Consider the following 16,825-nt stretch of genomic DNA (forward strand, 5'->3'; position numbering starts at 1 on the left):
GCAGCCCTGGAGGCCTTCCAGGCCACGCATGCATAGTTGATAGCATGACAGCGTGATTGTGCCTTGAGCATTCATTGCTTAAAAAAGCTATCTTGCACCAGAAGCTGCACATAAAAAAAAGGTGTTTACAAGGATGAATTAATATACGAAAAATCTGTGACATTGTTTATGGCTAACCCTCCCTCCATCGTCGCGAGCATATCATCACAGCAGCACTTATGCGCTCAAATTTGAGCAGGAGATCTTGATTTGACGTACCATCCAGCGTACGACTACGTTCATATACCAAAACCACATATCCAATAAAACTTTAACAGGTTGAAACAATCTAAGCAGTGCCCCTTCAGATGCGTGCTGCAATAAGTTGTACACAACTGTAACTTTGTAAACAAACAAGCACAATACAGGCATGACATTAGAACAAAAAACGATCTTTGAAAATTAACTTTTGCAAACTTAAATCACGTTTATAGCAGTCTAGCCTGTTCAACTAGGCTGTACACCATAGCCTCAAACGTTTGGCACGCGCCAGACTTTTTCAAGAGCAGCATTGGCACAAGAGAAGCATGCGTATGATCGTCGTTTCATGTTTATATAGAGCATCATCGGTCATGCATTTCTTTATAAGTATCATAGGCAGATGTCTTCACCCACTTTGGTGGTATGTAGCAGAAAACTCAGTGTGTTGAGTGAGTGCATAACATTAGAACGTCACTTTTATCTTGCATTGAATCACCGATATCCCTTATCAACATCCAGGTATAATCCATTCGTCTACATACCGTCATAACGTCTCATGGACATCCTACTTATGTGCATTTTGTAAATATCAAATAGCCAATGTCTTATTGACGTTTATTCTAGTCTGGCATTAGGCTGTTTATAGACATTACAGAGGTAGGTGCATGCGCTACGTGAGTCATATCGGTTGGCTACATTTAAATTTTTTTTACGCTTTATTTAAGGATGCCATATCGGTTGGTGCAATTTAAAATTTTCTCATTAATTTTTATGAGACTATAAATTTGAAAATGCTGAATTCCCCGCGCTTCAATGCACACAAAATGCTATTCGCATTGAATGTAGTTTTGCAGAAGTGAAATGTGCAACCATAGGCTACATTAGGTTAGACAGTGCCAAAACTTCACTGAATTTTCGCTGGGAAAGGTGGTAGCCGTGGCTACCACGGCCCTTTGTGCTGCTGATCACATGACGTCTAATGTATCTTTTAACAACATGAAAATAGACTTTCATCGGACCACACATGAATAGATGTCCTCCCCATATGCCTTTCTCTTGTAGTTTCCCTACGACAGAATTATGTTTTCTCATTTGTTCAAATTAGTTCGAAAATATGTGTCCGCATCTCATATGTGTACTGCTATACTCTGTCTATTCTCTGGTTCAACATATTTTTAACACGTCTGTTAATTATTATGCTATTTGTGCCAAGCGGAAATCTCGCCGTCGTTGCTTAGTGGCTTCGGCGTTGCGCTGCCAAGTATGAGGTCACGGGTGATCAAATCCCGGCTGCGACCAATGGGGGTGAAAACGCTCACGTACCATGCACGAGCCACGCCCCGGTTTTGACACGTAAACCCCAGAATTTTTTTTTTTTTCTTTTGCCAGGCGGGAGGTCCAGAAAAGTGAACACTGCGCTGCCTCGTCTTTGGCTTTTGTAATATTGCAGGTACGCCTATTCCCAGATAGCCAGATACATTCATTAGATGCAGGCGCAGCCGCCGTGCGATGTGGACAAAGTGTGCGGGCCTCATCTTCAAAGCAATCTGCAATGTAGACAAAGTGCGCCGAGTGCTGGTAGCTTCGGATGTGCTGTGGTTTCGAAGCTTAGTTCGCATTGAAGCGAGAGGCAGCACGAAGGTCAATTCCCTCGCTGCTGCCGCCGCGCTTTTCACTCCAGCGTTTTGACAGCGAGCTTCTGCAGTTATCGAGTGAGATGTGTTCATGTTTACCTGTGCGCGCGTGACACGCACAGGTAAGCGAATGTTTGCAAGTTTATGCGACTAATATCTATAAAACTAATATCCTTACTTCATATAGCTGTCTACTAATTTGCTATCACAATCGATGCTCCGCCTTTCGGGCGAAACTGCAACTTTTTTTTCATGTTTATTATTTTGGCGGTGACCTTGCAGTGACCTTGGCGAAACTGCGCCCTGACGAAAAATGGTCGACGCCGTGCGGATTAAAAACACGTCTAAAAATGCTCGGATTGATGTCACATTTCTCAGGGAGGTTCCTGTAAACAAAGTGAATTAGGGACTTTAAAAAGAAAATTTGGTAAACTTCGGTCTGGGTGGGAATCGAACCCACACCTCCACGGTGCGAGACGAGCACGCTTCCCTGTAGCGATTGCTTCTTTTTTCTTTATTGCATGGAATTATGAGCTCCACGGTTGTGGCTTACTAAATGTGTGCCTAGTGCGTGCCTGATTGCACACGTCACGTGGTCACAGAGACGCGCTCGTGCTATTGCTCGCGCGTTCACCGTCGTCTTCCACAGCTGGCTCCGATGCCGCTGATCATGCCAGCGTTCCCATACTGCCCCTCGCGCTCGTGCCACTGCTCGCGCGTTCGTAGTCTTCCACATCTGGCAGACTTTCGCCTTCACGTTTTACAAACGTGTAACGCTTTTTTTTTTTTATGGCTTCCGTGTGCCACGAACTTCTGCATGTGCGGTGTTAAGGCGTTTGGAGAGCGCAGACTGCTGCCGTGTACTTGAATTGAGCGACGGCCCAATCGTTTACTCAGTGCATTTTATGCACTTCCCGTATCGTCGAGTGCGCCCATTTTCCTTTGCGCAAGCGTCTTTTCTTGCCAGCTCCTGGGATTTTGCAAAAGCAAAATTGATGTCGCTTTCGACTTACTGTACGTATTCCACAATTATATACACACGAACTTAACCGTGCAACAAGCCGTACTGCGTGCGTGAAATTTTGAGATCAAACAGATAGCGAAGCTGAATCTCAAGAATTAACCTTAGGCTAATATCGCAGGGGTGCACCCCTACGATATTAGCCTAAAGTAATTCTGGTTAATTCTAAAGTTAAATATGGTTGCACATGTGTCACCATAATTTGAAGACCGAATCGATACGCATCGAATAGTGCATAAAGCGAATCGAATACAGAATACTTACTTTTCGTATAGTTTTCGAACAATTAACAGCCATTTTCACAATTAATATTATCATTTTGCAATTAATATAATTCCCTATATGACATCAACAAGTTTAGGTCACAGTAAACTGCCCATTATGAAGTACACATACTCAAAAGCTCGAATAGAGCATATACAATTGTATATGCTCTATATGAAATAATCAGAGAGAGCAGGATTCTTCGCATCGAAAGTGGTTGCTAATTGGCAGAATGAAGGTTTAAAAGATCTGTGCATACTTTCTAGAATAAAATGTAAATTCGCGTTGACTGCAGCAATGTCAGAGCGAAGGCAGCACATTTTTTTTTTCTAGTGTGAATACTGGCTGCAGATATAGTGCCATATATAGCGTATTTTTTTAGCTGCATCAAATTATAAACAATCGCCTGTGGCAGACAGCACAATTATAACCCTTCAACTAAATTATACGCGTACTCGATGAGGCAGACATTACTTCCACGAGCACTAAAATGTGGAATTGACAAATTAAAAACTTCACTAATTAAGTTATTCACTAATTACCTTCCAACACATAATGCACTGCACGAACTGTAGCTAGTGAGTTTGCAAGGAATATCGACTTAGAACGAATTCTAAAGATGGCACTGGTTTCGAGATATATGCCGTCAAACTTGCTATAAAAGTGCACAGTTGTTCCACTTACTTTGAAAGAAAACGCTGTTTTATGCATTCAAGCACAAAAATAACTGGAAAGCCAATGTATTTTGTTGGACACTGAAAATTATTATGTCGAAACTGGTGTAGTCCTGAGAATTCGTTCCAAGTGGATACGTCATTGCGAACTCACGGCCGGGCTACAATTCGTTAATTACAATGTGGGCCACAAGGTTATTATTTAAAATGTTCATTAGTGCAATATGATAAACATTGAATTAGGCATTTTGATTTCTCATAGAAGTAATGCCCGTCTCAAGGGTTACAACTGTGCTGTCTGACAGGGGCAATTTAAAAAAAATTAATGCATCTAAAAAAAGAAGAAATGCCTGGTATATCAGATAAATGTTGCCAATCGAGCGTGTCCGAATCCCACAGCTGCAGCATCGATGAAAGGTACCGAGCGTTCCATTGATGAATGTCATGTCTGAGCGAAATTTGCCTACTAGGGATCTGGGAAAGTCTGACTATGCGAGCGAAGCAGTGCGCTCTACATAACTTCGCACTCTTTATGTCCGCGCAAAGTGGAGCGACATTTGCTTCATTTTTTCTTTGATTTCATCAATTTCAAGTTGGATCTTGTACAGCTGGTAATGCAAAGTATGTGAAAACTATTTGCAAAATATTCGCATATGCAAATACTGACGAATATTTGATTCGTTATGGTAAAGCGTTCAATAGTGGGACGCCCCTACAATATGTGCGCTGCAAACGACGAGATAAACTAAAACGAATAACAGACGCATATCTTGTGTGATAACCGCTTAACTGAATAATTAACTAATGCTAATTCACTTCATACACTACATGTTGCGACTGTGATAACGAAGCCGGTCAGTGCGCAAAGTTATTAATAGGAATCGTAACATTACAGCACTATATACCTGTAGTTTCGAGATGGCCCTTCACAAGTTCAGTTAGTGTACAAATGCATCGGCATTTTATGTTAATACGCCCTCCCCTAATAAAAAAGAAAGAAAGAATAAACATGAGAGAGAGAGAGATAGGGATATAGTGTCTCTCGAGAAATATTTGCAAGTGTAACAATATTGTACGTATTTGTTGGCAGAGTCAAAGGACGAATATCTCGATCTTAACTGATGGCAGTCGCAGAACTTCTACTAAATGGTCATATCTCTTTTTTTTATAGCGAAGCTGCATAATTGTTGTTTCGGAATGAAAATATTTTACTTTGAGCAAGAAAGACAAAAAATTTGAGATAACAGACATTTAATTCAAATGAAACAAGGTTGGTCGGAGTTAAGAAATTTCCAAGCAAACAATCTTATGTATATGTGTTTGCTGCTACGTTATATATAGATCTATAATAAGAAATTTGCGAATGCATCGAAGTATCTTAAGATACAAATGGAAAGTATGGAAAGTATCGTATCGGATACAATAACTGTGGCAGTATGTTGTATCGGTAGCTCAAATGCTTGCTGCCCGAGTATCTTGTACGCTATCATGATATCATTGCAAAGTACCTTTGCCCAGCCCTGGGTACACACATAGTTACCCAAGTTGGCGTCAAAGAGGTTCATTGAAGACCACCACAGACCAAGTGGCACCTACCCAGCTCTCCGTGTCGGCATCAGAGTTTCTTTGAACAGCGGTACATACCCTGTCCCACGCATCTACAAATGTCGGAGTGAAAGACGCTTGTGTACATGCTCGCCGGAGAGCGGCGCGCATGTACACAATGCCACATGCTCAGTGACTCAAGATGGTCCAACGGTTGGTTTCGAACCCTGTTACCTCTGCACAGCAACCTGATGCGCTACCCATTCGACGATGGACTACCGAGTGACCCGGGTAGGTGGGAAAACGGTTAGATACAATCAACATAGGCATATATACTTCGCCCCTGGAAAGCGCATGAAGAATGCTAATGCATTATGTTGAGCAGATGTTGAATGTTGTGTTAACGCGAATGTTGAGCAGATACACCCACGCAATGCTTCTCATTAAGTAATGTCACTAGATAGGTGTTGTTTGTTGTTGTGATACCCAGTGACGCAAGTTCGCGTGAAAGAGGCTCATTGAAGAGCGGCACATACGTATGGGAACGGCTCGCATTTTTTAGACTGCATTATCTTTGGGATCTGCCCCGGAAAACTGCGATACATAGACCGTTACAGAAAACTGGGTTGAACTCGCCAGTAATGTCTCGCGTGTTAAGTGTAGGATGAAGCCCATAACGACGGGTACATGGCGTTCGCAAGGCAATCTCCTCCGACGGCACTCGCTCCGAGCTTTCACTTGGGGAATCCAGAGAACTGCACGCCGTATGCGTAGCTTGGCTTGTGGTAGGTTTGAGTGCCGCTTTCTCCAGCTCACTTTGTGCTTGCCGCATTTCAGTTATCGGCCTCAATAACAGAAATATTGTTGCCCTTGAAATGCTATAATGAAACGCCCGCACGATTAGACGCGCTTTGAAACTCCGAGCGGCCGCGCAGCAGACAACGAACCCTGCGCAGCCGCACGGGCGACTAGAAAACTAAGTGTTAAATTTAATTGAACTAAATTCTGGGGTCTCATTTGGCTAAAGCACAGTCTCATTATGAGGTATGCTGTAGTGGGGACTCCGGATTAATAACGAGTGCCTAAACTCTTCTAATACTAAGTACATGAGCGTTTTTGCATTTCGAACCCTAGACCTCGAACTCAGCAGCCTAACGCACTAACCATCAAGCTACCGCGGCGATTCTAGAAGACTGTTTTCGATGATGTGCTTCGGCGCTTTTTTAACAGCGGAGCTGTTTAAGCTCTTGGTTGCGCCGTGTAGTGAGAACAAAAACTGCTCCTGGCAATGACGTCACCGTGCATTGCCTAGCAGCCACCTCGCAGAGCGGCGTGTGCTTCATCTCCTCTCTGTGCCGAGCACACGTTGCCTTGACATGGGACGTTGAGAGGGAAAGAGAGCACGCGCGCGGTGCACGCTATGCTCGGGAGAGAAGGAAATTGCAGCAGCACCAACAAGGCAACGCGAAGGGCTCCTGCTGACGCCGTACACGTTTCCCCGCGTTCGCGCCGAACGCACGTGGTGTCCCTGACTGCAGCAGGCGCCTCCGGCGGCGGCTCCGCAGGTTTCGACCAGCCACGCCCCGGCAAGTGTGGAGGCGCAGCTTGTCCGTGACGTCACCGGGAAGATAAAGCTCAGAGCCGCCGCGACGGCGGCAGAACTTTCGTTGACTCTGTGGCGAGTACATGTAGTGCTATCGATAGTTGTCTCTATCGAACTATCAATGGTAAAAAAAAACTATCGATAGCACTAGCGATAGTATGAAACTAACCGCGCGAACTCATTGCAACATAAACTTGGTTCCCCGTGTGCATGGTATATGGAGGGGGTGTTAACTATGACAGAACTCTTCGTTATCACAGTCTACTCGTCACCGACCTCCGCTGATGTACCCTACATACAGCTGCTGCATAAAATGTTAGTGTCGCAAATGTCCTCGTTGTGCTGGCAACAGCGACCCGAGGTGCACCGTTAGGCACGCCTGCTTCCGAGCTGAATTCGAGTGGAATTATTACTTCAGCACGTATGCTTGCTGTGTTTCAAAGTCAGTGCTTGAACTGCATCGAAGCTGCATAGACATAAAAGCAAGGAACGAGCACGTTGCCTTTGACACAGCAGTGGCGTACAATTATTTGTTCCGCAGAACACTACTCCAACGCTCTAAACAAGTCTGCTCACGAATGTACTATTGACCAAAAACGTTTACGGACCACGGGATCTCAGAAAACGCTAAATATCCGAGCAGCCTTTAAGAGTAGCCAGTAAAACCGTACATCACAATGTTGTTCACATATACTAGTAGAGGCTGGAAATGGGAATACCAGGCTGCATTTTGAGGCTGCGGAGATATTCAGCTTTTTGTCAGATCCCTTGGTCCGTAAACTTTTTGGGTCGATAGTACATACGTACATACAAGGACGTACAAGGCACGGCCGCTCGATGAAACGCACGAGTGTACAAGGACTACCGATGGTACTATCGATAGTAACACCGTTTGCACTATCGATAGTTTATCAATAGTCTTTTTACACTATTGATAGTTTAAAAAAGGACTATCGATACTATTGATAGTCAATTTACCGATAGTTTTGCATCACTACTAGCGGCACTTAGCATATCCTGGCAAAACTTAGCCAAGCCTAGTAAAACCTGGAAGAAGCTAGGTCGATCACCAGCTCCGCTGTTTACTGAAGCGTTGCACCACTAGTGCAAGCTGCCCACGTTTTGTGGGGATTGGTTGCGCATACCAAGTGACCCACACTAAGCGGCACATGCTCAGTGCTGGTATTAAATAAATTTAATCGGGTCTATACCTACAGGTCCAAGTTCTCTATTCGGATACATACCCAGTGGCAACTCCCAGTGGCTGAAGTCGTACAATCGGCACGGAGCACCACCGAGCATCCGCTAAGTGGGCGCAAAAGGCAAAATAGTGAAGACCATTCCAGGAAACACCAACAAACAAAAGTTCCGGGTATAACCCCGATTCCCACGTACATGGGATCCTGCTGATTTCTTAAATTTTCCTTCACGGTTGTCACCGAACACGAAATGCTAACCGATTCAGAAGCTTTAGGTCGGGGCCTCCAATCTGCACCAACTTTAACAAGGTTCGTTGGATCTAAAAACGTTAAAATCTAGTGACTTGGGAAGCGGAATTTTGATTTAGGCCATCAATTTGTTTAAAATTTGATAGATTTCACAAAAAGAAACTACCCCGTTTACAACTCTAACTCGGGAACGAAGAATTTTAAATTCTGTAAACTGCACCTTATGCCTAAAGCGGACTAGATTCATGTATTTTGCAGCCTCCTGAAACATATTTTTAATTTACGCAAGCTGTAAATTAATATACCGAATTTGTCCGCTTCAGATGCTCTAACGGATGCAGTTTACAGCACTGGGATATCTGTTTTCGGTGCAGACTTACGGATTTGTAAATTTCATACTTTTTTAAGCATACAAACTTTAGCCAGTTTTCCTGAGAAATTTCAGGCCCTCACAATTACTCTGCTTATTGTTATTGGATTTTCACTTTCTCCCTCAAATGCAACAAATTTCATTCAAACTGGTTCAGCGGTTGTTTAATATTAGGAGGCATCGGAGTTGGCTCCCAGCTAAAGCTTCCTCTTAAGGGGCCTTGAACCAGCCCTCGGGTTTGGTGAAATAACATAGTCCGCGGGTAGCATACGTTGCTGTGAACATCTCAGCCAAGTTTTGCTGTCGTAAGCGGAGCACGAAGTCACCTCTCTCTCAAACCTCTCTTTTCACCAGATGCCACGTTCCTCACTCTTTTCTGGACACTTTATTTCATAATGAAGCGGATTCCCATCCGCACCTGCTATTGGTAGCTTCGGTCGGCTACGTAGATACTGCGGCCGCCGCGGGGTGCCGTCACGAGATACTGGGTAATAACTGGCTAATCGTACTGCGGCTTGCTGAGGACAACTGCGTTTAGATTACGTTTAGCGCGTCGTCGGCACCAAAATCGCAAGTAGTGGCATCTACGTTAACATCCAAAATGAAATTTGAAATGTGCGACACAGTGACATGTAGAAGGCAGAGCGTTGTGCTGACGCCCCACTCCACCGTAGCCTTTGCAGTGCAAGGCATTAACGAAACGGGAGCATAGGGGAGGCCGTGTTTGACTGCCAATAACTCCGCTTCTGCTGAACGCTTTGAAGTACTTTTTGTGGCAAAGTATTTCTGAAATATCCCATTTTCACTTCAAATGCCTTTCTCCACTACGATAAAAAAAGTGGTTCAGGGCCCCTTTAGGTGTCCTTTGAAGGCGCCAAACGTCCCGATTGAAGAATGAAAAGACAAGAGAAACACAGCACACGAGGTGTTCGGGAGAGTGCAGTTTTTAGTTGAGGGCAAAGAGTATTTACAGACGTATGGTACATTCACGAGCTAAACAACGCGCTGCAATAAATTCATACCTTCCTGTTTTATTTTTCATACTCCTTTATAAGGTCTATAGCTTTTTTTTTTCATGCGGGACAAAAAATACACGCTCACACACACACACGCACGCACACACACATCAAAACGCCTCGTATATACGTCGCGTCAAACCGCGCTGTAGCGATGAAAGAAAAAAAAAAACAGTAAATTAAAACAAATACAACTTGTCCTATTCAGAGCAACATTTTTGCGTGCTCTACGGTAGTGGCGAAGCGAGACCGCGAAAGGCCGCTGCACCGCGCGCCCTTCAAAGCAGGGAAACACGGGACACTCCTTTCAGGGTGTATTCACACTTGCAAGGGGGTGTTACTCAACGGTGTCTGCAGGAGAAACAGTCCAATCTCTTCATCACCAGCGGAAGAGTAGAAGCAAAGCGAAAAAAAAAAAAAAACGCTTGAAGTGTCCATATAATTGCTATCGCAAAAAAAAAGGGTGCATCTTTCCAATAATAAGGAGACAAGCAAAAAATAACACCAAGGGCCACAGCTTGTAACGATACAATTCGGTTTTCGTTATTTGTCGCACCGAGTGGACGATCCCGACGACAATTAACGGCAGGGCGAATGATGAAAGGGCATAGGAACCGAATAAAGGACCATGTCAGGCTGTATTACGATTAGCTTTCTGTCCCTGCCAGCTCTATTTTCTGTCGCACGAAATTCAGGCGAAGAAAAATGAAATTGAAGAATGAAAAAGAAAACAGAACATTGCCAAATACCGCTCCTTGAAGGACCTTGTTGTCTGCGCTGCTTACACGCATCAAGGCATTGGCGTGACAGTTCAGACGCGAGACCGAGAGGCAATGACGTCATCTGTGCTATCTGGAACACGTGAACTCATGAACAAGTAAGGAAATCTGAGTGTACGCTCCACCCCGATGCATCGCTATACCGCGCAGCAAAACCACATGACACAGCCAATCGCAATCGAAGCACAGGCTCGTGAAAAAAGCACTCTGATACGTTGGGTGGTGTGCAATTACGTGACCGCCCTGTGGGCGAATACGGGCGCATTTATTTCGCAATAGCGGAGTGTTCGCTAAACAACAACGAAAACTACTGTTTGTTTTTTTTTCCTCCGTTTCTGTGGCAAGGTGCCGCAACAATGTGCATAAAGCAAATAAAGCGGACACGGCTCAGCGACTAACTGCAAGTATGAATACACCCTTTATGGATGGCTGACGTGTACGACACAGAATCTTGAGACAAAATAAAATATGTGGCTGGCAAGAGACGGAGCAGTGAGAAAAGGGGGGGGATTAGGTAAGGTGAAAGTGTGTCGATAAGCAGAAACAATTAAAAAAAAATGACAGGAATAGCGAGACCCTGAACCCCCGAGCTTCATAACAAGGCCGCCAGGGGAAATATCTGGCGCCAATGTCCATTGTAGTTTACTATGCGGCCGCTCAACAGGCGCATGCACACCGTTGGTAGTATCACAGCCGCTGGACCGAAATGTCTGGAATGAGCCAGGCGGTGGTAGTGCTTTATTTTTCTTGTCTTGTAACGCATTGGCTTCAACAGCGCCGAAGCACTTCGAGCGCCAGATAGTCGCCTAGTTTTCTTTGCATGAAACTGCATGGGCCAAGGAAACTGACTCCTTCCGGGACTATAACATCACTGGAGTTTGGCAGATGACTCTGCACATACCATGGGCGCCGCCATATCTTATGCGTCAAAGCCAGGAATTGGCTGCACAAAGCATAAAAGCATAGCCAGGCGGAAGTTATTTCAGCATTAGAGAAATCATTGATTACTTGACAATCGTAATCAATGAATAATACTGACAAGCTACCACTAAGAATTACAATTAAGTAATTCACAAACTGACATTCACGCACATTTCTTAGGTACGTTTAAGTGCCTACAAATTACAAATAGGCCAGTCTTACTGTCACAGGGGGCTTGATGTGCCACGTACAATGCAATGACAGAAGACTACTGGCGACACCACTGTGAAGTTTTTCGCACCAGATACTCGTGACGCAATAAAATTCTGACAATGCCTGCCTCGGGCTGCTTAACTCTTTACTTAAATAAGAAAGGATCACGTGCTTCAAAAATAAAAAACTCAACCTGGCCAGTTTCGGGAGTCAAGCCGCGTAAACAGAAGCTGAATATGCAAGAATACCGAGAAATCCGCAAAGTCGCAATGACCTCACTATGGCAGTGATTTAGGAGAACACTTTAAACATAAATTGAACATCCCAAAACACGTGGGTTAGGAGACGCCGGGAATCAAACCAGCGACCTCGTGCTTTACACCAGAACGCCGTGTCCACTGAGCAACTGCAGCAAGCCTAACCATAATTTTATCCATTATTTAGCGAGCACTTGTATTTCGGTGGGAAAATGAAGAGCTGACATAGTGATCTAACAATCTAAACTTATTCAGCAATGATTGAAAGAAGAAAAAAATATATATTGTGATATGCGCAGAAAGATGTCAAATGCAGGACAAACCCTGCGCACCATCTTAGTTTTGAGTGAAGCTATGAAGTGACATGTACAAAACATGCCTCAGAACAGCCCCTGAGGCGCACTAACATGCTGACAATATATAAGCATGCACTCGCGAGAGACGATGCAAGAAGGCTTCATTGGCAAATATGAGATCGCCAGCACAAGCATTAGTCCATGAAGCTAAGCCTTTGGAGACATTTCTGTGGCGTTCCACGACCAACCACAAAGCTCAATCGGATTTCTATAATGTGAAAACCTCGCTGCAATGAAGATGAGATAAAGCAGCAGTGGCTGTGTTGTTACAAGCAGCATATCTACGGAGACAAGGACACTTTTACCCCCAAAGTGGTAGCCGTGCGCCTGCAACTAAAGGAAGTTTGTGGCCGCAACTACATTATTTGGTTTGTGTTCTGTAATTTTTTTAACAATGTAATGTCACCCTGTTTTCCAGTATAAAATGATGCGGTCAGTTGTCGTAAACATATAGCTATGATAAAATTATAGGGTTCAATGTCCCGTAGCAACAAATGGGCTAAATAGGGAGCTGTGGTGGGGTGGCTCTGGGTTAATTTTGATCACCTGGAGTTGTGTAACGTGCACCCAAAGCCAAGCACACGATAGAGCATTGATGCTGTATAGACCAGAATCTGTTATTTTTGCACATCTGTTTAGTGCAGGCACACTTAATCATGGCCCCAATCGCCAGCTACCTGCACTCGTACTGGGTTGCCAACTTGATGACGATGTAGCTGATGACAAAGCCATGGCAAGCAAACACCAGCAGAACAACAGGCTCAGCGTTATCGCAGGTGTTCTTTCCACCAGTTTCCGCAGTCCCTGGCAAATGATGGCTGCTCCCTAGAAGTGCTGCGAATTCTCGGTCTACAGAAAGGCTCAGAATCAAGGTTTGCCACCTGCGGTTCTTTAACATGCAGCATCTACAGTTTAAGTATGCAGGTGTATTTCACCTTTACTGAAGTGCACATATCACTGGTGATTGAACCTGCCACCTTGTGCTCCGAATGCAGAGCACCCTTTGGCGTACAATCTTCACCCTTTAAGGTTCAGCACTTACAGAAGGATGTAGTGCAAGAATCCATGCTGAAGCTCACGCACAAGCAAGAACTGACATTGAAAAGCTGTAAACTAATCCACAAGGTGTAGGACGAATGAAGTGGACACAGGTTGGGTGTCGAGACAAATTTGCATCTGCTATATGCCCCTCATTTCATTGTAGCGAGGTTTCAACCCTACTCATACAACATGTGCACATACTGTGTCCTTCCCAAGTTCCCGCAAAAAGCGGGATTACCACAAAGTTTGTTGCGACTGTCCAACAAACCAGAAATGTAACTTCATTGTGGACGCACAGTGAAAAAGCTTTGCCCTCTGCCAACATTTAAACACACTGAAGGCTACAGATTCGTATAAGGATCACTTAATGCCCAAGCAAAGGCATTAACCTGGTACATAGGTCGAGCCCCTTTGATAGTTGAGACAGCCCGACCAACCAGGTTGTGGATGGCCAACGGTTATCAATTAGCCCAGTAACTCGCATATGGAAAGTAGCAGCGATCAGACATTGGTTGCTGATCCTAAAACAAAAGCTCTAGCGGCGCCCATGGCACATGAAGATAAAGAAAACTGCATATTAATCTGACATTGTTGAAGAGGCAACTCTCCAGACAAGGTTTCACAAAGAAGGCTTACAGGGCAAGGGGAGGGGAGGACAGAAAAACTAAAGTAATATTGCAGCACAGGAGTGAGAGCCACATGCCGACTAGAGTTCCACGTTACGTCGCTCCCTCTAGCATCAATGCGACCGCGCTATAAACGATCGTACAAGTGTGAACACACGCATTGGCTGGTGAACTCCCAGCCCAAGACACGAGGGGGTGCTACCAGTGAGATATATAAAAAAAAAAAATGGCTGGCTGGCTAGCTGGGCTTGGTGCCCACCTGATTGAAGTGGCATTGCCAAATAAAAAAAAAAAAAAAAAAGAAGCGCAAGTTAATCGCCCACCACACGAACTATCTTGTGGAACATCAAGCAGGCGTCAGGTCGCATGGTGCAGCCACGGTCTGCTCAGTGATACCTGCAGTGAGGCAGCTTCTTGCATGAAATAATGCATGAGCTTCAAAAACAGATAGCTTGTATGGGATACCCGAAGGGTATGTACTGTAACCTCAAATGATGTAATACAGAGAGAGAGAGAAAAAAAATGCAGATGACATGAACAAAAGACGAAAGTGAAGAGCAGACGAACAAGTTGCCAGTTTCTGCTCCGCTTGTTCATGTCGTCTGCATTGTGTTTTTTTGGTTTGTAAATGTCATGCTTATCAGTCTTTCTTCTGCACTGTAACTTTTCAATATGGATAGCCTGCCACTAACTATGCTAATACTGAAAGAGAAATTGGCTGCCAAAGATCTAAACCCACGAGCTACATGAGGATGTGCCAAGACCCGACGCCAGCTTGATGCGTGAAGAAACTTGGAAGGTTGTGCCTCTACGAGAGAGGAAGGGGAGCCAAGGCTGAATGTTGAATGTTGTTGAATACAGCTGAATGTCGCGCTGATAAGGGAACCCAGTATGAATTGCCACTCTAGCTGAAGCGATAGCTTACTAGTGCTCTAATTTTGCACATAGCTGGCACTCCAGTCAGTTTAATTACATAGCAAGTTTGAACAAAGTACTTTCCTATTTCATGGGGAATGGTCCAAAATGCACGCTGTCTGCTTAAGGCTGAGGAAACAGCGGCATCATCTTTTGCAATTAAAGCAAAAAGCATTTTTCATACCATCCACTCCGCACCAGTCATTTCACTTTTTTGGAAGAGTTGGCGCTGTTGTCCCTTTTACAGAGAAAAAATTTTTACTGTCTGGCATTGCTGTAAGTGTACTGCACACTTGGCAATCATCCAAGATGAAGCAGATATATACATCAAACATGGTACTAACTAAATTTCACCTTGAAATGCCCCACCTATGCGAAATCTGAGCACTAACGAACCAGCAGTTGGCCAGGAAGAGCCGTTTATACCTGAATTCCTTATCGATGCGATATTCAGAATATATATGCATATATCTAAGCGTGCATCAAACCAGATAAGACGCGCGGAGTTGACGCACGCGGCTGGATTTTGGCGCTGCTATCGGCCGATCATGCGAATTCTTGCACACTGATGAGGTGACGCCCCTTGTGCTTCTCTTCGATGCCTTGGTATCAATTTCCGTGTAGCTGTCCATGTGCCGTGGCCGACACATTTCCACAGCTTACAAACAGCGCAGACTGCACCTCCTGCTCACTACGTTGCAGTTCACATCTGAGTTTGCAAACCCTGCCACCATCAACTGTGAAACGCAATGCATTAAAGTATGGTCAGTTACGAACTAGCCGACATATGCACCCCCTATGAACAAGACAGAAAAACTGCAACGGTGAGGCACATCTCTGGCATCATATAGATTTCACATCTCACGCCACAGGTGACGTGGCAGCTTGCAGACATTTGAATTTGGCCAGTTAACTTATTTTTAGAGGTTTCACAGGATGCACAACTGGCGAGTTCTGGTTCATGAGCCATCTAGACCACAGGCAAAACGGTAACTGGCGAGCGACATTGCTGTTTTAAAAAAAAAACCTACGGCACATCACAGTACAAAGCGATTTCTATTGTACAGGCCTACCAGCACACAGCTCTCAGTTAAATCGAACTCGACTTTAACGCAAGCGTACTACAGTCAGCCAGGACCCAGCGTTTTGATTTGTCACAAGTGAAGCGAGCTGCGGAGCTAGAACGACGACATCGTGCGACACAGCATTTTAAGGGTAAAATCCCTCCGCATCTCCATCTCGGATGGCTTGCACATGACGTCATGGCAGGCGGTTAAGCCGGCGCAACTCCCTTTTATCTCTTTTGCCACGATCTTCGAGATAAGCGGGCAAAGTGGGAGGGCAATCACCGTTCACCAACGTGGCCGCCACGCAATGAAATCAGCGCAGGCCGACTACAAGGCTTGTCGCAACGCGGCGAAAGCAGCGCCAAGTTTCCGCCCAGCGGCGTGCGTGCGCCGGAAACTCCGGGTCGCTTCGCGTCTGCATTCCGTGTCACACGCGGCTGCGGGTCGCGGACCTGCCGCTGCTTATCATCATCGGCTTTCCTCTTCGACTGGAGCAGAGATAACGGCAGGAAACAAGGGAGCACACGTTTGAAGTGTTCCGGAAGGGGAAAACGGGCCGCGATAAAATCAAGTCGTCGAGATACGGGCACGCCTTCGCGACGGGCCATCAAACGTCCACCACCATCTTCTTGTGGATATCTGTGTTGCCAACAACCTGCAAAGACAAAAGAGAAAGGAAAAAGCAACATCAATATGCGCCGTATGGAAGCTATTAGCTGCATTGATAATGTTCATTCACACAGTGACCTGAAAACTCAAGCTGTTTGAGTGTCTCGGCCCGACACCTAAATGATGCCGTTACTTATACATTTCAGTTAAAACCGTACAGTGGAGA

The 16,825-nt window shown here is 44.9% G+C and overlaps 1 protein-coding gene across 1 annotated transcript in view; it reads right to left on the reverse strand.

The window, feature by feature from the left end:
- Window positions 1-9,727: 9,727 nt before the first annotated feature.
- The window catches only part of LOC119464266 (calcineurin subunit B type 2), a 37,276-nt gene continuing 30,178 nt past the window's right edge, over window positions 9,728-16,825 (reverse strand). The window contains exon 6 of the mRNA XM_037725177.2: window positions 9,728-16,645. Within this exon, the coding sequence (XP_037581105.1) occupies window positions 16,598-16,645 (48 nt within the window). The 3' untranslated portion in view covers window positions 9,728-16,597. The remainder of the gene's footprint in view (window positions 16,646-16,825) is intronic.

Source organism: Dermacentor silvarum, chromosome 9 (genome assembly GCF_013339745.2).
Source record: "Dermacentor silvarum isolate Dsil-2018 chromosome 9, BIME_Dsil_1.4, whole genome shotgun sequence".
In the NCBI taxonomy this organism is placed as follows: domain Eukaryota; kingdom Metazoa; phylum Arthropoda; class Arachnida; order Ixodida; family Ixodidae; genus Dermacentor; species Dermacentor silvarum.